The 16,074-nt window shown below is 34.6% G+C and overlaps 2 protein-coding genes, 1 long non-coding RNA gene and 1 other non-coding gene across 4 annotated transcripts in view; 2 read left to right on the top strand and 2 right to left on the bottom strand.

The window, feature by feature from the left end:
- Nucleotides 1-856: 856 nt before the first annotated feature.
- On the bottom strand, nucleotides 857-8,019 carry tm4sf5 (transmembrane 4 L six family member 5). Its single transcript, NM_001002372.1, is given in 5 exon segments — nucleotides 857-1,832; nucleotides 2,518-2,707; nucleotides 4,235-4,380; nucleotides 4,710-4,790; nucleotides 7,765-8,019. Coding segments are annotated over 5 exon segments (606 nt in total). The 5' UTR covers nucleotides 7,936-8,019; the 3' UTR covers nucleotides 857-1,814.
- The window catches only part of efnb3b (ephrin-B3b), an 888,832-nt gene continuing 878,703 nt past the window's right edge, over nucleotides 5,946-16,074 (bottom strand). Inside the window, exon 4 of the transcript XR_012382271.1 lies at nucleotides 5,946-6,071. The gene's annotated coding sequence lies outside the window, so the exon portion shown is untranslated. The remainder of the gene's footprint in view (nucleotides 6,072-16,074) is intronic.
- LOC101882514 (uncharacterized) overlaps nucleotides 10,742-16,074 on the top strand; it is a 47,035-nt gene continuing 41,702 nt past the window's right edge. The window contains exon 1 of the long non-coding RNA XR_224919.6: nucleotides 10,742-10,875. This is a non-coding gene — a long non-coding RNA (uncharacterized lncRNA). The remainder of the gene's footprint in view (nucleotides 10,876-16,074) is intronic.
- On the top strand, nucleotides 12,196-12,386 carry LOC137496264 (U2 spliceosomal RNA). Its single transcript, XR_011016458.1, has one exon. It is a non-coding gene; the product is annotated as a U2 spliceosomal RNA (small nuclear RNA).

The raw sequence follows: 16,074 nt of genomic DNA, 5'->3' as shown, positions 1-16,074 counted from the left end.
TAAATTTTTGGAAAGACTTTAAAAAACTAACTTTGGATTAATCTGTCATTGATAAATAAAGGTCTTTTTTTTTAAAGAGCAAAACACTTTGAAAATGATCAGAAATCTTACTTGAGCAGCAAATCAGTATAATAAAATGATTTAGGAATAAATGATTTAGGAATAAATTATATTTTGAAATATATTTATGCATGATGCTTTCTGTTTTATACTGAAATGATATTTCACAATATTATAGTTTTTATTGTAAGTTTCATCAAATAAGCATAACCTTAATGATCAAAAGGTATTACTTTCAAAAATATGAAATGTCTTGATAGGGTACAGTAATATGCATGACAGTGAAAGAATCGGAAAACTCAGCTAGAATCTGATGTGCTTTCTTTCTATGTATAAATGCCTTCATTCACCACCTGATTTCACTGCATGAATGTTTTAACAGCTGCAAGTCTGCCTTTCGCCACCAGGAGCTTAGGCTATGTTTTTGCGTGCTGCGAGATCTGGTTTATTCCGGTGTCAGTAGTGAAAGTAGTGATTACAGAGGAAATAGTGAATGGCACAGGTGTCAAAAAGAACATAGTGGCTTCATCATTTAAAGCCTGTAGAAAACAGTCAGTCAGTTACTGGGTTCAGTTTCTAGCTCCAAATGTAATGGAAACTAGAAAACCAAAGAAAAAAAAACTTGATTCCTCCTGCCAAGAAAAGGAAAACACTCAGGGTTATTTTTGTAACCTGTAGAAGAAAATATCCTTCTCATGCAAACTGATGCCAGCTCTAAAAATAGGCATTACTTACTTAAAGTTAATAATTCAGTCCATCAAACTATTTTTATTACTCATGAGAAACACAAAATACATTTCAGCAAAATTAGTTTATTGTGAAAGAAAGTATTCCGATCATTAGGATATGACCATTTAATACTCTAAAACAAATTCAATTTAACCCCTGTATATCTATTTATTTAAGTTATAAGTTATACAATATGATATTTGCGCATATACATAAGATTAGTCAGTACTTAAGTCAAGTCTGGAGTTTGTCTAACAAAATAACTTATGATAACGGTCCAAAAACTAGTACACCCTAATTTATGTTATTGAAAAATATTAAATATAAATTTAGAAAGAAGAAAAATCAAGAGAAGCAAAGAAAAATTGTTGAAATTTTAAAGAATGAATTTTTTTTTGCAATATTTTGCTTGAATTTAACTGTATTATCTTTCAATTTCTAAATATTTTGGTGATTAAAATATTATTTAATAAATATATCTGTTTAATATATCATTTTTTTAAATGCACAAAAATAAATTGCCTATATTCACTGAGAAATTATATATTCACTCAATTATGCTGAGCACTGTATGTATGTATGTATGTATGTTCAAATTGATGAATGAACATGAATTTATTTAGCTTCAATATGAAATTATGACCCATAACCATCAAAAACATAACAATTCAGTAAACTCATTTCATAACATATGCATATTTATGAATCTAAACAAGAAAAAGACAAGCAGACATAAACATCTTTGCAACTACTATTTCTGACAGCTCATAAATCAAAACAAGAATTCCAACTTAAAAAGTAAGGTAGTTACAGAGCTTGACATTTGATAATGATTTACTGCCAGTAGAATACCACATTTTACAGCTCAAGCAAAGTTACATTTACACAAAACAACCCTTCTTTAGTGATGGCTTGGATTGCATCATTTACAAGCAGCCTGTGTGAAGACTCTTGTCCTGTTGTAAGGATTCCAGATGAAATCAGTGTTGTTTGGTTTGTCGTTGGTGGTGTTTTTCTCCTCACACTCACAGACCTCCTTCATCCTGTTGTTCAGAGAAAAGACAAATCATTCGTAATAGACGAAGGCATGACATTTATTTCAGCATGAATGCTTATACAGTTTGTATGTTTGTTAATGTTTAAAAAAAAATTACTTAAGAAAAACTGATTATAATTCAGAGTCTTGTTCAAATTAAAAAGTCACTGTAAAACAAATCTGTTAATAAACAGTTTCTGGATTTTGTGTTTCACAAGCATTTATTTTATAGTTGTGAATAAAATTAGGAGACCTAGATCTCTGCTCTGTCAAAATTTGATGTTAAATGCTCAATTCTACAGTTTAACAAAGGGGCTTTTATTGATATTTTCGTAGTTTAAAATAATATAGTGTACAAGAAATTATATTTAGAGAGAAATTTGTCTGTAAAATAACAGAAAATCTACTAGCAGTTTATTACAAGGTTTTTGTGCCATAATGCACAACACCAACCCAGACAATATATCACTTTTAACTGTTAAAAATGTAATTAAAAGTCACTTTTTGAAGTTTTCAAGGTTAAAAGTTGTTGGAAAAAAGATGAAAGTCTCGTAATGCAATTCAAAAGCAGGGAATCAGGGAATAAACAGGGAACTAAAAATAAACAAATACAAAAAAATGAATCCTAAAATGTACAGATATTTTTACAGTGCAGTAATGCGTCAGATTGCACAATGTATTTCACAATTTACCGATTTTCTTTTCCGGCAGTCTCCACAGATGCATCCCACACATCCATTCACCACCTGAATGACGCAGAGAACTGCCTGGAGGGCAGAAAGAGACAGAAGTATGGAGAACAGCACAATGTGCCAGAGGACCATGTTCTCAGGGAAGATGCATTCAGACCAGCTAGACTTGTCCACCAGGTAACTGCTGTTCCTGTTACAGCAAGACAGAAAGAAGAGGAAAGTTTGCGTTACTGGCTTCATCTAGTGGCCATACAGTGAACTGCAATTACAATGTAAAAATTAACAGTCAACCTTATCAAATGAAATGAGTGCAGTTAACTCAAAATTGACTGAAAATTAATTCTACTCATTTAAAAAGAGTTTTGAACTAGTTAATTAAATACCTCATTACTTCAACTTAAAAGGAGTAAGTTCACAGTACTCATATAGATTCTTCAACTCAAATGGTTTGTAGCAATCGGTTTCCTCAAACGGTTTGAGTTGCCTTAACTTATTGGGTTTTAAAGTACTCAGGTGGTTTGAGTTCTCTTCATTTATTTGGTTTTACTGTGCTCAAATTGCTTTGTTTACTTAAATGGATTAAGTTCACAGTACTCATTAGGATTAGTTTTTGAACTTAAATGGTTTTGTTGCAATCGGTTGCTTCAAATGGTTTGAGATACCATAACTTTTTAGGTTTTACATTGTACGAATTACTTAAGATTTTCTTATTCTTGCTATTGAAGGTCCAGTACACCCAATAACGGTTGATTTATCAAGAATTCACACACACTTAAAGGATTCCGTCTATTTGAGCTTTTTCAGTTAAACATATGTCATACACAATTTAGACTTTTGCTTAATAAATGCTCAATGCCAAAGAAATGCCAAGGTGCACATACAGTAAAGTATGAAAAATGTGCTTTAAAAAATATACACACACAACTGGGGTTAATTGTTTTATCCAGTGGTGGTCAGTAATAAATTAAATGTAATTCGATACTTATGTATCTTTTTCACATATCTGTACTTTACAGGAGTATTTTCATTTTGGGAGACTTTGTACTTAAAAGTAACAACACTGCACTAAAAAATACTCAAGGCAAAGTAAAAGTACACATTTTTAAAGCTACTTAGCAAATTACAATTTCAGAGAAAAACTACTTATTTGTACTTTGTTTCTTTACACCACTGGTAATAATATGAGTATGAAATAATGATTATTCATCTTTCAACAAAAAAGATTTGTTATTATTACCTCCTAGAATTGCACATTCAATGCTACATTTATTGTGTTTTGTCTTCTGAGGCACACATAATTTATTATATAAGAAAAAAAAAAGCTAATGGGCTCCTTCTACAGCAGCAAATTCATTTTTTCTTTTTGACGTTTGGTGCAAGTATATTAGAAGGTGACAATTTTGACTCATTGATGACTCATTAAATGTTTAATGCACTATTCAGTTTTGCAAGCAAGTCTATTTTATATATTTGGATGGAAACTACTGACATTCATGGGTTTAAAAACCTATGGTAGTTGCTTTTTCCAATGTTTTTTTTTTTTCAAAATATTTTCTTTTGTGTTCAACTGAAGAAAGAAACTATTTGTAACAAGTAGAGAGAAACAAATGATTTCCATTTTTGGGTGAATTTTCCTTTTAAGTTTCCTGTATAACAATTGTCCATATTAACATATTTTTTATTAACATTTTATTTTTAAGGTTTAAAGTGTTCTTACCCTTTCCTGTCCTCAAATGGATATTTCCAGTCTATTTCACCTTCAACTTGGCATTTTGGCCCAACAGCCAAAGCTGCAATGGCTACACAGGCACAGTAGACCGATCCAATAACGCCAAACAGAGATGAGAAAACAGAATTCAGCATCTGTAAAGAAAGACCATCAATGCTGAACAATCAAATGTGTGATATGCTTTCTATAGGCTGCATGTAGACTTTTTTTATTTTGTTTGTTTGTTTACACTTTATTGTCCTCAATGGGGAAATTTGTCTTGGACCCTAGGCCCACGTTTGCATACACTGAACAAAAACACACTACACAAATCAACACAAACATTCAATCATCAACAGAAATATTACATATTTAAAAGTTCATTGATGTAGATAAAACAAAAAAGAGAAGTGTATGTATATTATATGTACAAATGAGAGTTTGATTTTTTTGTTGTTGCTGTTCCAGTGTCAGATTTGCTCACCCGACAACGGTTTCCGCAGCAGCCTGCCCCACAGCAGCCTTTGCCCCCGGCTCTGATGGCTGAGCAGCTTGGGCACATCATCTGATGAACAAAAGTCAGTGAAAAGAGACTCATCAACTGACGGAAGATGTAAACCATTCGATTAAACGTTTATCATATGTAAGTTTCAGCTATGGGGTCATCAAAGCAAACCACAGTCTTATTATGTAAATCATCAGAAGAACAGAATGTTTATAATGTAATTCATCATGCTAAAAGGAGACATTTTGACAATAAATAAATAAAATAAAAACTTTGGAGTTAATAATTAAATTATTAGGTGTAAAATTGTATTTTATAAATGATAATTATGATGATAATAAATATTAGTTCTATTTGATCATAGTAGGGCTATGTGTTTGCCTAAGTAATCGACTTTTTTATGACAATTCAACTCTCAAAAACATTATAGATCTCTAAACCTTTTTAAAGGTCTTGTATGTAAGATTATGACTCTTTTAAAGGAGAAAGATACCTTAATAAATTGGCCCTGCACTGACTCAAACCAGCGACCTTCTTGCTGTGAGGCAACTGTATTTATTTATTTATTTTTTGCCATTTTAATCTAATTGATATTTAGTGATTTTTTTTTTTTTAAAGATTTATTTCTTTAAAATAAACCTTGGGATCACCAGCGACGTGATGATCCCAAGGATTCCATATCCGGGACCAGGCCATATCCTGAGCTGCTGCTGCGCTGATGGTCGTGGGGAGTGGAGAACATGTGTTTGATTCCAGCGACGCTCCAGGGACAGACGAGTCTTCATTGAGGCCATCTTCCAGCATAAACCACGGCGAATGAAGTTCTGCACAAGACTTTTGGCCAGCGGAGAAATTAAAATGGTCGTGCCCAACTGAGTCTGGTTCTCTCAAGGTTTTTTTTCTTCACTCCCATCAGGTGAAGTTTTTTTTCCCTCTCCGCTGTCGCCACTGCCTCGCATGGTTCAGGATTGGTAGAGCTATGCATCGATGAATTTGCTCTTCAGTGTTTGAACTCTCAGTAATGATTAAATCACACTGAACTGAGCTAAACTGAACTGAACTGAACTTAAACACTAAAACCTGAACCACACTGTTCCAGTTACTGAACTACACTGTTCCAGTTACTATGACCATTTATGTGAAGCTGCTTTGACACAATCTACATTGTAAAAGCGCTATACAAATAAAGCTGAATTGAATTGAATTGAATATTTTTGGCCTTTTTACCTATATTAGATAGGACAGTATTTAAACAGGAAACAAAGTTGGAGAGAGAGAGGGGGGGGTAGGGTAGGGAAATGTCCCCGAGCCAGGATTCGAACCTCGGGCCTCGCTTACACACTGCATAATACAGACAGGATGTACAGCAATACGCAAATATCTTTATATATGAAAAATAATTAAAATATTAATGATATATATTGGATATAAATATAAAGCATTACAATATTACAAAACTTATTATTTTCTAGCCTAAATAAATATAAAAAACATACTCTCATGCCTTCTTCATCTCAGGAGGCTTTTTCAGTTTATTCATAACAGTTTGCTTTTGTATAATGTTAGAATTATTAGCAGTATTATTTATTACTTGCATATGTATATTTGTTTTATTAAAAACTAACTTAGATTTGCCCACCTGTCAGGTTTTAGCCCTTATGGGGCATAGCATGTGTATTAGGATATAACTTGTTATTACTGTTCATTTATTAATTTGCTGGAAATTAGAACTGAATTTAGAAATAGTTTTGAAACAAATCTTTGCGCCTAACAAACAAAATAAATTATTTATAGGCTAATATGTGTACAACACGTTTCCCCTGCTCAGTTTTTCCACTCCGTCATGTAGATAGCAAATGTGCTATGGTGCGACTCAACTGACTCTTAAAGGGAATGGGAGATGAGACTCTGATTGTTTTATTCTCAAAACACACCTATAACTCATTAAGAAAATAAGCTCAATCCTTTTAGACCATGCGCCACGGCGCAAAGTGGATTTTTCCATCCTTAAATTAGCAAAAGTGGATTCCGACACACCCTTATTGCTTTTTGCGCCCTGCGCTTTGCACTTTGCGCATTGATTGTCAAAATAAAACCCTGCATACAACAGCATACAACTTTGTAGAATTTCTGTAGATTAAACTGCACAACACAAAATAAATAATGCTAATCAAAAGGATAAGAGTTGGCTCACTATAGAAAAATAAATTATTTTAGTTTATTTGATGTTTTTGTGTTTATGAGAAAAAAATCTTAGTTATGGAGGTTATGGACCGATGTGAAATTGCCACTTGGTGCCTTTGGTAAATCAAATATAATTGTTTGAAATTTTGACAGGGACATTTCTGAGTATGTTTACAGTACTGTAAAATACTAGCCTAAGCAAACAACCTAGAAATAGTTTCACTATTTTGATGAAAACATTTTTTATTTTCATGGCAAGGTAAACAATTTGCATGGAATTGCTCATATGCTTTTAAAAATAAAGGTTTATATAAAGGTTATTGTAATCTGGATTGATTGATTAAACTTTTTTTAAATATCTGTAGAATTTATTTATTGCACAAAAAAGAGATAAAAGGTGATTTAAATGTGATCTATTTAGAACTGTTGATTTTAGTTTGAGCTCAGGATTAATTCATCCTGATAATATCAAGGATGTTCCATAGTACAATATCAATGTAATACAGGGTGTGAGCATAAAGCTTGCTTCACATCATTTTATTGCTCATCCCTTTTACAGTTCCTTTATTTAAATAATGTTTGAACAAACTGACCAACAATGCTAATTTTAACCATTCTAATAAAATAAAATAAAGTAAAACACATATATTTTAACAATTTGAACAATGTACACTTTTGGTCTAGTAACCAATGTTGGATGTATCTAATCAGTTTTGTGCGATCTAAAACACAAGTCAGGCCCAATCATTTTAGCAAACTATCAAATCTTTAAAGCATCTCACTCATTTGTTACCACATGAAAAAGCCAAATTAGGACAAACACATGAATGAAAACAGACTGGAAACTCACAAATAGTCCTCCACCAAGGATACCTCCCATGAGCCAGACCTGAAGTGAAATATTTTTGGTGTCCAACTGCTCTCCATTAGGGAAGAATAAAAGTAAGTTGGCAATTATAGACAAAAAGGCCGATGGTAAAAGCATCAGCCCCACTAACCGAGCACACTTTCCGGTACACATTGCGATGGATCTGTATTAAAAACACTATAAATCGAGAGAAATCGTCAAAGGCTGTGTTTTTCTCAGCGGAGCACAGGCACTAACTGATACGACAGAACGCCCTTTGAGACCTGACAATATTTACAGTGCTTTTATCAGTGCCATTTATGGTGTGTTAACATGACAGTGGGCAGTGGATGGAGTTTCAGTTCTGGATAATGACTGTCAAATGTGATAAGTTGCTCTGATCTGATTGATCAGTAAGGTTTGAGTGTGCAAAAGTTACAGTTAGGCCATATTCTTTTATAGCCAATTCCATAATATATTTTGTTATAAATAGCATCTACGTCACAATTTTTTTGTGTGACTGTAGGCTACAGCAATACCTCTACTTTCATCTTTGATCTTCATTTCGTCGACCATCTAAGTGTGATTGCTGTTTATTTTTAGAGAGGCTCTTATACACTTATAAAAAAAGGTTGTTCAAGTCGTGAATAAGAGGCTTCAAATGACAATGGAAGGTAACTCAAAATTTATAGGAGTTGCATGTTAAAATAAATTTAACAAAATTACACCGTTAGGTCAAAATCAGATTGATTAATATTCATTAATTTTCCTTACGCTTAGTTTCTATTTCAGATGTTGCCACAGTGGAATGAACCGGCAACTATTCCAGCATAAGTTTTACACAGTGGATGTACTGGGAAACACTCATACACTCTCGCATTCACACACACGCAATCAAACAATATGGGCAATTTAGTTTATGCAATACACCTATATCGCATGTCTTTGGACTGTGGGGGAAACCGGAGCACCTGGTAGAAACGCATGGGAACATGGGTATAACATGCAAACTCCACACAGATAAACCAACTGACCCTGGTACTAGACCCAGCGACCTTCGTACTGTGAGATGACAGTGCTAACCACTGAGCCATTGTGCGGCCTTGATTGGTTATTATACTGAATTTTAAAACTGGTTCCGGTGACTAAAGGGGACATCTTGACCATATGAATAAAATAAATACTTAAAAGAAAAAAAATTCAAAACTGTCAAAATTGTATTTTATTAATGATAATTATGATGATAATGAATATTAGTTCTATTTGATCAAAGTATGCCTAGATGTTTGCCCAGCTATTCGACTTTTTAATGACAGTTTAACTCCCAAAAATATTATAGATTTGTAAACTTTTTAAAGATGTTGTATGTAAGTTTATGACTCTTTCAAAAGCAGGAAAATACCATAATATGTTTGCAGAACATTTTAAGTGAGCATACTTATTTATCTGTAAAACAAAGCTAAAGTCCATTATTCTCATTTGAAAATTTGTGCTGGAGTGTCTGTCTTTGTTTTGGCATCTATAGCCCACCAACTGCCAGTTTACTCAATTATTCATTCATTTGCTTGTCGGCTTGGTCCCTTTATTAATCCGGGGTCGCCACAGCGGAACGAACCGCCAACTTATCCAGTACATTTTTTTTACGTAGCAGATGCCCTTCCAGCCGCAATCCTTCCCTGGGAAACGTTTACACAATTATATTATATATATTATATTACACAATAATATTTAGCACTCTGTGTTGTCTTGCTTTGCAAATAATATAAATATTCAAATGTTGGCTGAGCAGCTTATGTTGTAACACTGTGTCTTAACAACATGCAATTTAGCTGTCCGGACCAGATGCATTACGACATTTAAGTTACAGAGTGATTCAGAAGAGCGGATAAGTGCACTGCACTCCAACAAAATGGTATGTTTGAAAATCTAATCAATGCTTGTTAAATCTCTTTAACATTATTAAAGGTACATGCTGAGTGATTGGTAGTTCTTCAGCGGATAGGAAGATAAAGTTATTGTTATTGTTATAGTTATTAAGAGATTTTTGTAAAAAGTGTAACACCCGTGACACAACAGCAAGAGAAAACTACTTTCATTACATATTTTATAATATTTATTTGTCACTTTCTTTTTTTAATGTCATTTAGATGCTATATTTGATTGCAAGAATACATAATTGCAGGGGTGTCAAACTCAATTCCTAGAGGGCCCCAGCCTTGCAGAGTTTAGTTCCAGTCCTACTTCAACAAGTTTGACACCTGTGATTTATTATATTTTAAATGGTAGAATAATCTGTTTAGAATTTAACTGAGCCTTTAATTGTCATTTATTAGGAATTTATAAAGCATAAATAGTCCTCACTTTAGATTAGGTCACAAAACTGGATGAAGTTGAGTTAATAAAGCATTTACTAACATACAAATTAACTCTTAGTATATGCCTGAATAATAAGATGTATAAACGTTGATTTCAATAGAATCATTCTCTAACTCATTCTGAGTTATCCTAAAATAGCACCAGCTATTCTTAAATAACTGGTTTGTAAATAATGAAATTCTTAATTTAGTAATGAAAAATGAATCATTAAAGTATGAAAACACATTTATTAAGCACATTAAATGGGCTCATAAGTCAAGAATACAGCATGTGTAGCTGTAAGTAGCCTATAAACTACTTACTAACATCTATTAATGTAGGGTTAATGGTTGCATGTTGTTATTCTGATGAGAGGAGCATTTTGTATAAAAAGTCTTATCCAGATCTATTCTTTAAGAGGTTTTTAACAGGGGAAATGTGATGTAGTAATGTTCGTTTATGTTGGTGTCGTCAATCTGGCAACCTGCGTTGTGTCATCGGTAGAGGAGGAGTCAGGTGATAAAAACCTCCATTGTTCCCCCCAACAACTGCAATGACTAGATCAACCACTAGATGGCAATCCTACAAGCGGTACCTTTAAGTTACACCTGAGGTTAAAATCTAAGGATGTGGAAAAAGTATTTGACCTTTAGAGAATGCACGTGCGCAAATTTGTCGCGTCATAGTATGGTGTATTACCTGAGTTGGCGGACGCGGGTTTTGTGATGGTCGGTGAAAAACTACAGCTCGTGCTCCCAGGTGAGTGGCTTAAAGAATTTTATGTAACAGTAATCGAAATCAGATGTTTTTGAGATGTTTCGTCGAAGTCGTCGACGGTTTGCTGTTGTTTTGTGGCGTTGCTAATATTACGGGCCTAACGTTACGCATGACTCAGGTAAGGTTTCTTGAAGGTTGCATTTTGTTTGGGTTTGTAACGTTAACGATTTAGATGCATCGGTGTGACTTACCTAAGATTTCAAGTTAATTACTTTAGCTGTGTCACGGAGATGAGTTTTTGATTACTTTTATTTGTGTCACGAGGATTCATAACTTAGGCTCGTAAAATGCGTGGCAAACATTCACATCTAACGTTAACGGTGAATTGTCTGATCCGAGTGTGCCAACGTTATTATATGTCTATATGTAGTGGATTAAAGGAGATGTTTGTTGATCTACTGTAGCCTAACACTTGCGACCCTCTGCATGTGCCTACAGGTGTTTTTCCATCAGAAATACAGTATTATCTTTTGACATTAGTGGAAGGGTCCGAGATTTATCCTTTTATTGTACCCGTGCCTTTTTTGTTTGTAAATTTTATGAGTTGTTTATTGTGTTTGTTTGTTGTAAGGGGACACAGACGCGCCTACAAATTAAACTGAGGTTCTGTTGTCCGTCTTGTACAACAACATTAAGCTTTTAATCAGTGTTTATTATAATTTGTTGTACACTTCCTAAACACGTTTCAGGAGCACATCAACACTGTCTTTTGCATGATCTCCAAACGCACGGTGTGGTTGTCAGACATTAGGAAGGGGGAGGGGTGCTCCAGGAGCGTGTTTGTCAGTGTTACATTCGGCTGGGTTGTGCTGGTAAGAATAAAATGTTTTTGCTATTCCGCATTTGTCCACCGGATGGCAGACCCTTAACAGTGTGTAAAGGCATGTTTTACAGTGTGTCCGCTAGGTGGCAGACCATCACCGTGTTTTGAAGCGTATTTTACAGCGTATTCGTTGTTTTTATGAATTTTACCTCTGCGGTCGTGTCGTATGTGTTTCCACTTCATCACCGTTTGAAACGTTTTGTGATTTATAAAAGCTGCTGCTTCAAATGCTTAAAAGTAGAATGCATGTGTTTGATTGGAGGACTTCATTAGTAAGCCACTCCTCTAGTCTGTTATTATTTTAAAACCTGCTTTTATTTTAAAAGCAGTAATCTGAGCCTGTGGTCATTTACATGTGTGGTCTTTATAAGAACACATAAAGATGGCTCTGTGGTTTTTTTAAATGTGTTAAAATAGCCAGCCGTCATCCTCTTTATTGTTTCCCGAAATGCGGTCCCTCCTCCTGACAGTTTGTGGGTATCGCTTCTCGGCCTTTTGGCTAAGATCAAGTGTAGTATCTGTTCTTATCAGTTTAATATCTGATACGTGCCCTACCCGGGCACCATATATTAAATTGATTTTTGGAATAGGGAGATGGAATAGGGGCTTGCTCCGTCCACTCCACGCATCGACCCGGTATTGCAGTACTTCCGGGAACGGTGCACCCCCTAATCAAGTTAATGGAAGATTAAAATTTACACAGTAGTGATTCAGAGATAAGACGGATTGATACATGCTTGACATTCTGAGTGTGTCGTGGATATTCTCTGCGTGTGTAAACTCAAATGATTATCTGACGTTTTGTATCTAATTTGTTTGTGTTTTCTAGCACTTAATACGGGTTGTTCTGAGGTGGACTTGCTTGTAGTTATGCCCAAATAATGAATGATTTTGAAATGCTCACACCTTTTAAAATATACACTCTAGTGGTGTAGTCACAAATCTTACGGTTTAGAACGCATCATTTTTAGTCACATCAGACCATTTTTTTGGACCAGTCAAAAAGATAAGACCAATGTCATTTACTTTACATTTATTACAAAAACACTACTGCAAGACCCTTTAGGTTTTAACATGCAGAACTTAGAACCTGTAATTTTATTAAAAATAAAATGAAGAAATAGTCAGGTGAATAAAAATAAACTGAAATATTCAGTACTGTGAAAAATTACTTACTGTAATTAAATTAGTTACTGCTACTGTTGCTGATGATGGTAAATGTAGAAATCTTACATTATAATTTGCACTACCCATATTTATTTTTAGTCTCATTTTCAATAAACGATTCAGTTATTCACTCATAAAACTTCATGTTTCATTGCTAGATAGATCATTTTTCAAGAATTCAGTGGCATATTTGATGGCTGAATGTTGCCACCTTTTGGATAAATAGGGTATCTGCTGCCTACAATTTTCATTTTTGAGTGTGGTTAAATGTAGGGCTGCACAATTCTGGCTAAAATGTGAATCGTGATTGTTTTTGCTTAAAGTCAAGATCGTAGTTTTCTCACGATTCTGTAAATGTAAAATAAAGGTTATTATGATTAGCCTATTATTATTGTTAATTTTCAAACATATGGTAAAACAACACTAATAATATTAGGCCTATGTGTGGGTCTACTGTTGGTTAAATGCTAAGTTTTGTATAGTCATAATGGTGGACTTGAACAGACTTAATATGTCCTGTTTGTTATTTCACAGTAAAATGATGACATCAGAATATAACTATTAATAATTATAAAATTAATTTATTATGTTTAAAGGGAAACACCAAGACACATTTTTTGAGCTGTTGACAGTCGTATATGCGTCCTATGCTGCTAAAAACACACATTTCACTAAAATAAAAAGTGAACATAAATGTTTTTTATTGTTTTTATTTAAAAAAAACTAAAGTTATAAGAGTCTGGAGGTATTATAGAGTTTGCATATTCAGTTTGCCTAGATTTTTAGGTACAGACATCTATTGTGTGCGTTCTTAGCAGTTTTTTTCCCTGTTTTTAATATTGTCCATGTCAATATCAGAATTATATCGTATCGATCGAAATTAAGAAATATATTGTGATAAAATTTTTGCCATATCATCCAGCCCTATGAGGAACTGCTCTAAGCGTGCATTTTTCATGCAATATTTGTTACCACACGGCAATGAGAGAAAAAAAAAACCTCTGCATTTCCCTGAAACTTAGATGCACTCGGCAGGTAGCGTCAGGAAGCGTGTGTGTTATTCCTGTCACAAAGTGCGGTGAAAACCCTTCACGACAGTAAGTTTGATTGTGGTGCTAACATGTTTACACTCGCTGTAATAGTTAGCTCGATACAAACTAACTTTGCCATCTGAATAAACAAAGACCACTGGTCGCTTACTTACCAAATCTGTAGAGGCAGGACAATCAACGGCAACTAGAGCTGCATCTTTATTAAGAGACGAGCAGCAAATCTGGATCTCACCATTTCCAGTTTAGAAAAGCTTGCGAGTAAAAAAATGTTCCTTAGACACATTGTTGTCGAGCATCGCCTGTACTAGGGATGCTCAAAATAATCGATTAACCGTTAACCGAAAGGGTGCGTTTGTAACCGATTAATGCTATCAGTTAAACGATTAAAAATATTATTTTATATATTTTTAGTTTGGCTGCATAAGGGGCCGATTGAATGCGCCTTTGCGTTAAGAGGGGCATCTTTTGCACGCGGCTCATCCCAGAGCAGCAGTTTGTGTTGTCAAGACAACTACAGAGAACTTTTAAAGAGCTTGGTTTCCGCTACATTCATTCTTCCATGGCGGGGACAAAAATGCATCCATCCACGGCTACATTACCCATTCACAGTCAATGTTGTTGTTTTTAATAGCGGATTATAATCACACCAAAATGTATTAAAAGTTAAGTGGATTATAACAGCGCAAACTTTTCTGTAACCGTATAGTGCTGTGTGCTGTCTGTTTAACCCTTTGGGGTTACATGCTGAATGACTGACTGACGGTTGTGCGATGCGTGAGGCCAGCAAACACGAAGACGCTTTCAGTTAAGATGAACAGAGTTTCCATAATTATACTTTGTTTATAGATAAAGTATGACTCTGGATATAATCACTCTATCTTGCTGGAGTTTATAGCCGTTTCGCTTTACTTCAGGACGCATTAATGCTGCTCTGAAGGTCTAATCGCTGTTTGAATGTACAAATCTTGAATATCACAATATTATTAAATATTACAATTGTAACAACACAGGCAGCAACACTTTTGCACAATCGATACCCAGCTGATTCAGTTGTTTCATTAGAGGACCGTGCTTCTTCTTTTTTCCTTGTCAACATAAAGGCAGTGAGGTGCGCCTCACATTTTTGGAATGGAAAAAGTATGTTAGCTGTGATCGGTCCCTTGTTCAACTGCAAGACATACTGACCTTGTGGGACGATAACGTATAACCCGTGCCTACAGACACATTTGCCAAAGAAGCAAAATGGAAGAATATTGCTTGATACAGACTAGGGATGCTCAAAATAATCGATTAACCGTTAACCGAAAGGGTGCATTTGTGACCGATTAATGCTATCAGTTAAACGATTAAAAATATTATTTTATATATTTTTAGTTTGACTGCATAAAGGGCCGATTGAATGCGCCTTTGCGTTAAGAGGGGCATCTTTTGCAAGCGGCTCATCCCAGAGCAGCAGTTTGTGTTGTCAAGACAACTAGAGAAAATTAACTTTTAAAGAGCTTGGTTTCCGGTACATTCATTCTTCCATGGCGGGGAACAAAATGCATTCATCCACGGCTACATTACCCATTTAAAACATTCAGTTATTGTTGTTGTTGTTTTTAATAGCGGATTATAAACGCATCAAAACGTATTAAAAGGTAAGTGGATTATAACAGTGCAAACTTTTCTGTAACCGTATAGTGCTGTGCGCTGTCTGTTTAATCCTTTGGGCTTACGTGCTGACTGACTGACTGACAGGTGCGCGATGCGTGAGGCTAGCAAACACGCAGAAGCTTTCAGTTAAGATGATTCCAGTTTCTATAGTTATACTTTATTTAAAGATAAAGTATGACTCTGTATATAATCACTCTATCTTGCTGGAGTTTATAGCCGTTTAGCTTTACTTCAGGACGCATTAATGCTGATCTGAAGGTCTAATCACTGTTTTAAGTTATCCAGAGCTGTATGAATGTACAAATCTTGAATATCACAATATTATTAAATATTACAATTGTAACAACACAGACAGCAGCACTTTTGCACAATCGATACCCAGCTGATTCAGTCGTTTCATAAGAGGACCGCGCTTCTTCTCTTCCTTTTTTTTCCTTGTCAACGTAAAGGCAGTGAGGTGCGTCTTGCGTTTTTGGAATGAAA

Source organism: Danio rerio, chromosome 7 (genome assembly GCF_049306965.1).
Source record: "Danio rerio strain Tuebingen ecotype United States chromosome 7, GRCz12tu, whole genome shotgun sequence".
Taxonomy (NCBI): Eukaryota; Metazoa; Chordata; class Actinopteri; order Cypriniformes; family Danionidae; genus Danio; species Danio rerio.
Note: the sequence above shows the minus strand (reverse complement) of the source record. Positions and strands in the feature narration are given on the sequence as shown.